At 30.9% G+C, this 4,673-nt stretch overlaps 1 protein-coding gene across 1 annotated transcript; it reads left to right on the top strand.

Moving 5' to 3' along the window:
- Positions 1-2,225: 2,225 nt before the first annotated feature.
- On the top strand, positions 2,226-2,705 carry LOC119688382 (larval cuticle protein A2B-like). The gene is made up of 2 exons (XM_038103062.1): positions 2,226-2,237; positions 2,298-2,705. Exons 1-2 carry the CDS (start codon positions 2,226-2,228, stop codon positions 2,703-2,705), a joined length of 420 nt encoding a protein of 139 aa, XP_037958990.1.
- The last annotated feature ends 1,968 nt before the right edge of the window (positions 2,706-4,673 follow it).

Genomic DNA, 4,673 nt, shown 5'->3' with positions numbered 1-4,673 from the left:
ACCATCGCGTAAACCAATCAATTATCATTAGCTTATATATATATCCAATGAATTTTCGTAATATTAAAGATAGCTTGAGCTGAAACCAAATATAATAATATTTGTTTCGCTTACACTGTTAATAGTCTTCAAAAAAGTGTTTCTAATTTGTGTTGTCTTTGCAATGGTACCGGAGATATCTCTTTAGACACTCATGTTGTTGAGACAGATAGCACCTAGGTTTTTCATGATTTCTATTCTCGATAAAGTACTTGCAACAAGATTTTTTCAATATTTAAAACGAGATATTTGATCGATAAGTCGCAGTGCGAAATGATCTGTGAGTTAGTTATTGTTAGAGAAAGACAATAAAACAATATAGTATACTGAAATTGTTAAGATCCGACCCTAAAAACGAATTACCATGAAAAAACAACAAGATATTGAGGGGCTTGAATTAAAAAATTAAAGTTCTTTTGTAACAGAAGGATTCCAGACATATGTGCAGTGTTCTTTCGATTTCGGAGTTAGCAAGCCAGGTTTCCGATCCATATAGGCATACCGATTTGACACATGAATTAAAATTTTTACCTTGGTATTGGTACGTATATTGTACGTCCGCCATATGTTATGCAATCTAGCAAATGATACTCGCGCTTTTTGAATGCGGCTATTGATGTCCTTTTTAGCATCCCCATCTACCGATAGTATACTTCCTAAGTTAGTAAAGCTCTCGGTGTCTACGATGTGATACCTATTGATTAAAATATAGACGTGCAATTCTCCATAAGTAATTCTGAACATATTCATAAACGATGGATCTCTAGTTAGAACATTTGTAGAGCATCATATGTTTTCTACATCTATTGAATACCGTGTGTGAGTACGAGTAAATTGATGGTAAATTGTGTTAGTATGGCAGCGAATGTTGGTATTTACCAGAATATCGAGTGGGGTAAATTAGGTAAAAATAAGATAAATTAGGTATTACCATTGTGAAAATTTTATAAAATAAATAAATTTGAGAACTTTTAACAGAAAAATAATAAATAATTGCAATAAATAAGTGTCAATAAATACAGTGCAAAAAATCCCTAGGAAATTTCAATTTACTTTTGAAAGAAGCTTAGAATCCAGTGCTAACTTGCAATGAACTCTAGCCTGTTTCATGCTTAATCTAAGAGTTATCTCAAATTTCATTTCAAACGTAATTTTAAGAACGATCTCAAATCTTCCATAAACTTAAAATCCACTTAAGAATTACTATAGTTTCTGACTCGGTACTTGAGTTAAATGTATCATTTTGCCAGGAAATTTTAATTTCCAAATATAGCCCAACTTCGAACCTAGCGCTGAGAAACTATAACTATGACTATGTCATACTAAACTATGTAAGTATAACTTGATCCTAAGTGAATTTTAACTTTATATCAAGTTGAAACGTTTATTGGATAACTGGACGGTAAAATTATTTGATGCATTTTCCTTGCCAATTTACCGCAAAAATAGGAAGCATCACACCAAGCATCACAGTTTTAGCATATCGATTAACAAAAAAGGGATTAGGATTTCCATTTCTTGTATTTAATTTCGTATTAAAGTTTCTATATAGTAGTCGTATAAAATTGGTAAAAAAAATAGTTAAGAACAACAGGAAATCTTTTTAATATATCCTTTTTTTGTTTCGGTATCTATAAGCAATTTATATGAGAAAGACAGCCACCAAATTTCAACAAATGCACTAAGATCCAACCGTCAGTTTTCAGCAACAAACAGCAAAGTAACAGACATTTTTCTTAAATTAAATTTCTTAAATTAAATAGTTGCTAAACATGAAAAATTGTTACTAAAGTAAATAGCGCTGCAGAACACTGTTAGCTTGAGTTCATGTCTTACATGTAACCCATGCTAAGCACTTATACGATTGCACTCCTGAAATGACAAAACCTAAACATAGACATATGGTACACTAAATCTAATTTTCACCTTCATTTCATTGTGCAACTCACAAATGTTTCAAATCACAAGTATTGAAAGTTATTATACGTAAATTAGAGAAGGTATGTGCATGTATGATCCATACTAAAGACACTGAACTGGATTAATTGTGTTTGTAGGCGTTAGTATTAATTTAAATTTTGGGCACCTGGTGGCTTGTCTGGAAACCTTAAACAAATTTTTATATAAATTGAACTCAAGTTAGAGTAGGAATTCACTTCACACGGAGAAACGGAGTTTAATACATCATGTCGTGGAAGGTGAGTTTAAAATGAAATTATTTTTTCGTTTAACTCAATGTATCCTTATTTCAATATTAGGTTTTAGCGCTCCTGATCTGCATTGTCGTAGTGGCGAGTGCACAGCACCACTACAGCTACAGTCATGGTCATGGACATGATGACCATCACGAAGATGAACACGATCATGGTCCTGCACATTATGAATTTCATTATTCTGTGAAAGATCCTAAAACGAAGGACATTAAAAGTCAAAAGGAATCTCGTAAGGATCACAAAGTCGAAGGTTATTATGAACTAATCGACTCCGATGGACATCATCGTATTGTGCATTACAAAGCAGACAAAAAGACAGGATTTGAAGCTACGGTTGAACGTAAACCAACCAAAATAAAAGTACCAATTCCCAAGATTACCTATGAACATCATGAAGACCATCACGATCATCACGAAAATCATAACGATCACCATCATTACTATTCACATTAGTTATATTTGGCTTTGTCAAATATGTCTTATTCTTAATACCACTACACATTTGTACATAATCACTTCTCTCTATTTTTAGTAAATATTAGAAAATTGTTAAGTATTTTCCAACAACAGATCTATCTATTTGTAGCTACAAAACTGATTTTCTCGATGCTTTCTTTTTTGTATATAAATTTTGAAAGTTAATTATAAATAATAAATTCTTTTGCGGATCAAACTGTAATAAAAAATTGTTTTTTTCGAGTGTTAGTGAAATATTATCCATTTTAAATTAACTGTTTCTTAAAGTTTCAACTTGATAAATCAACCAAATAAGTAGCATTATAGGCTCTACTTTTGCTATTTTCTATTTGGCTTTATTTGATGATTATATCTGGGATCAAATAAATATATATTTATATATATATATATATACATATATATAAACATATATATATGTATCTGGGAGATAGATTATATCGATCTTCAACCGTTTTATTGATATCATTTTATATTGGGCTTATAACGACAACAACTTCCAAGGAATCTCTTGTGTTCTGTGTAAAGATGCCTGTTTATACGGGTGTGGATGCGCACAATGAAAAGTAAATGGGAAATAAAATACTACTCGGGACTTTGAACAAAAGTACAGTACTAACATCATACTTGCAAGAATTGTTATATTAACTATCGTAATTATCCATAACAGAGTGTGGGAGATCAAAATAAAAATAATTCTCAACAACTTCGGCTATCGTATAAGGATTCGGTTGACAGAATATCCCAATGCTGAGGAGCAATAACACCACATCCCACATAAAGTTAAAATTTAAGCAAATTAAATGCAAAATACCGAGATAAAATATTCCATTAATTTGAAGATCAGTAGAGAGTATCAGATGAGTTCCACTTTTTTAATGGAATAATCATTTAGCTGTACTGTTTTATTCGTAAGTCTATAAACTATTCATTGAAGGCATGTTGTTAGAGTAGAAATATTACTATAAAGTAATTTGACTAACCATGTATTGGCATTGTAGCTCGATCTTTTGTAAATATGGACAATTTGGCGATATAGAATTGGAAAGAGACCACCACACAATCGTATAAGTACATATATGCACTGGTCGTATTAAGAAGTAGAAACACGCTCTTGTAGACTAAAATACAATTCAGACACAATTCCACAATGATCTACAATAAAAATACTCTATCCTCGCAAATAATATTGAAGTAATAATGATGCCATAAGAAGTCATAGATGTACTGTAAAAGTTGACAGAATATGGTATATGTTAATTAATTAAGTAAAAATATCAACAGAAACTGACTAAAATAAAGCTATAGCAAAAAATCTAATAGAGCAATGCTATTATAAGTCGATTCAGAGATTTCGCATCTCTGTTAGTTAGCGAAAATGTTTTAAAGCTTCTTTAAAAAACAAAAACAAACACGAATATAATAATAAAATATCATTGGATCTTTTTTTGTGGAGTCGGTAAGGATCGCTTTTATGTAGACAATCCTCAAACATAAAACATTAATATTGGATTTTGTGAGGTCGCTAACGTTCGTTTTTATGCGGACAATCCTCAAGCTTTGAACACTTTGAATCAGCTTGACGAACATTCATAAAGTTTTGGCCGACCTATTACCAACTATATGCCGACTCACAGAAAATTATCTCAAAGAAATCCAATGATATATCTTTGTGTTATATCCCAATGAAATATATAATGAAATATATTTATGTGTGTACTAGAAAACGCGCATGATCTGTGTATTTAATACAGCATAGTGTCTTATATATAATAGTAAATATAGTACATTCCAACTTCATTAAATACAAATCAAATGTACCGTGCACATAAAATAGTAAATCATGTCTAGTAAATCCAATAAGGTATCGAAAGTCTATATTTTAAGATAGTTGCGTTAAATAATTATAAACTATGCTTAAAATCGATAGAAAAGAAAATATTTGTG

The sequence above is a fragment of the Teleopsis dalmanni genome, chromosome X (genome assembly GCF_002237135.1).
Source record: "Teleopsis dalmanni isolate 2A chromosome X, ASM223713v2, whole genome shotgun sequence".
NCBI classification, from domain to species: domain Eukaryota; kingdom Metazoa; phylum Arthropoda; class Insecta; order Diptera; family Diopsidae; genus Teleopsis; species Teleopsis dalmanni.
The sequence above is the reverse complement of the archived record's forward strand: the minus strand, read 5'-3'. Positions and strand labels throughout refer to the sequence as shown.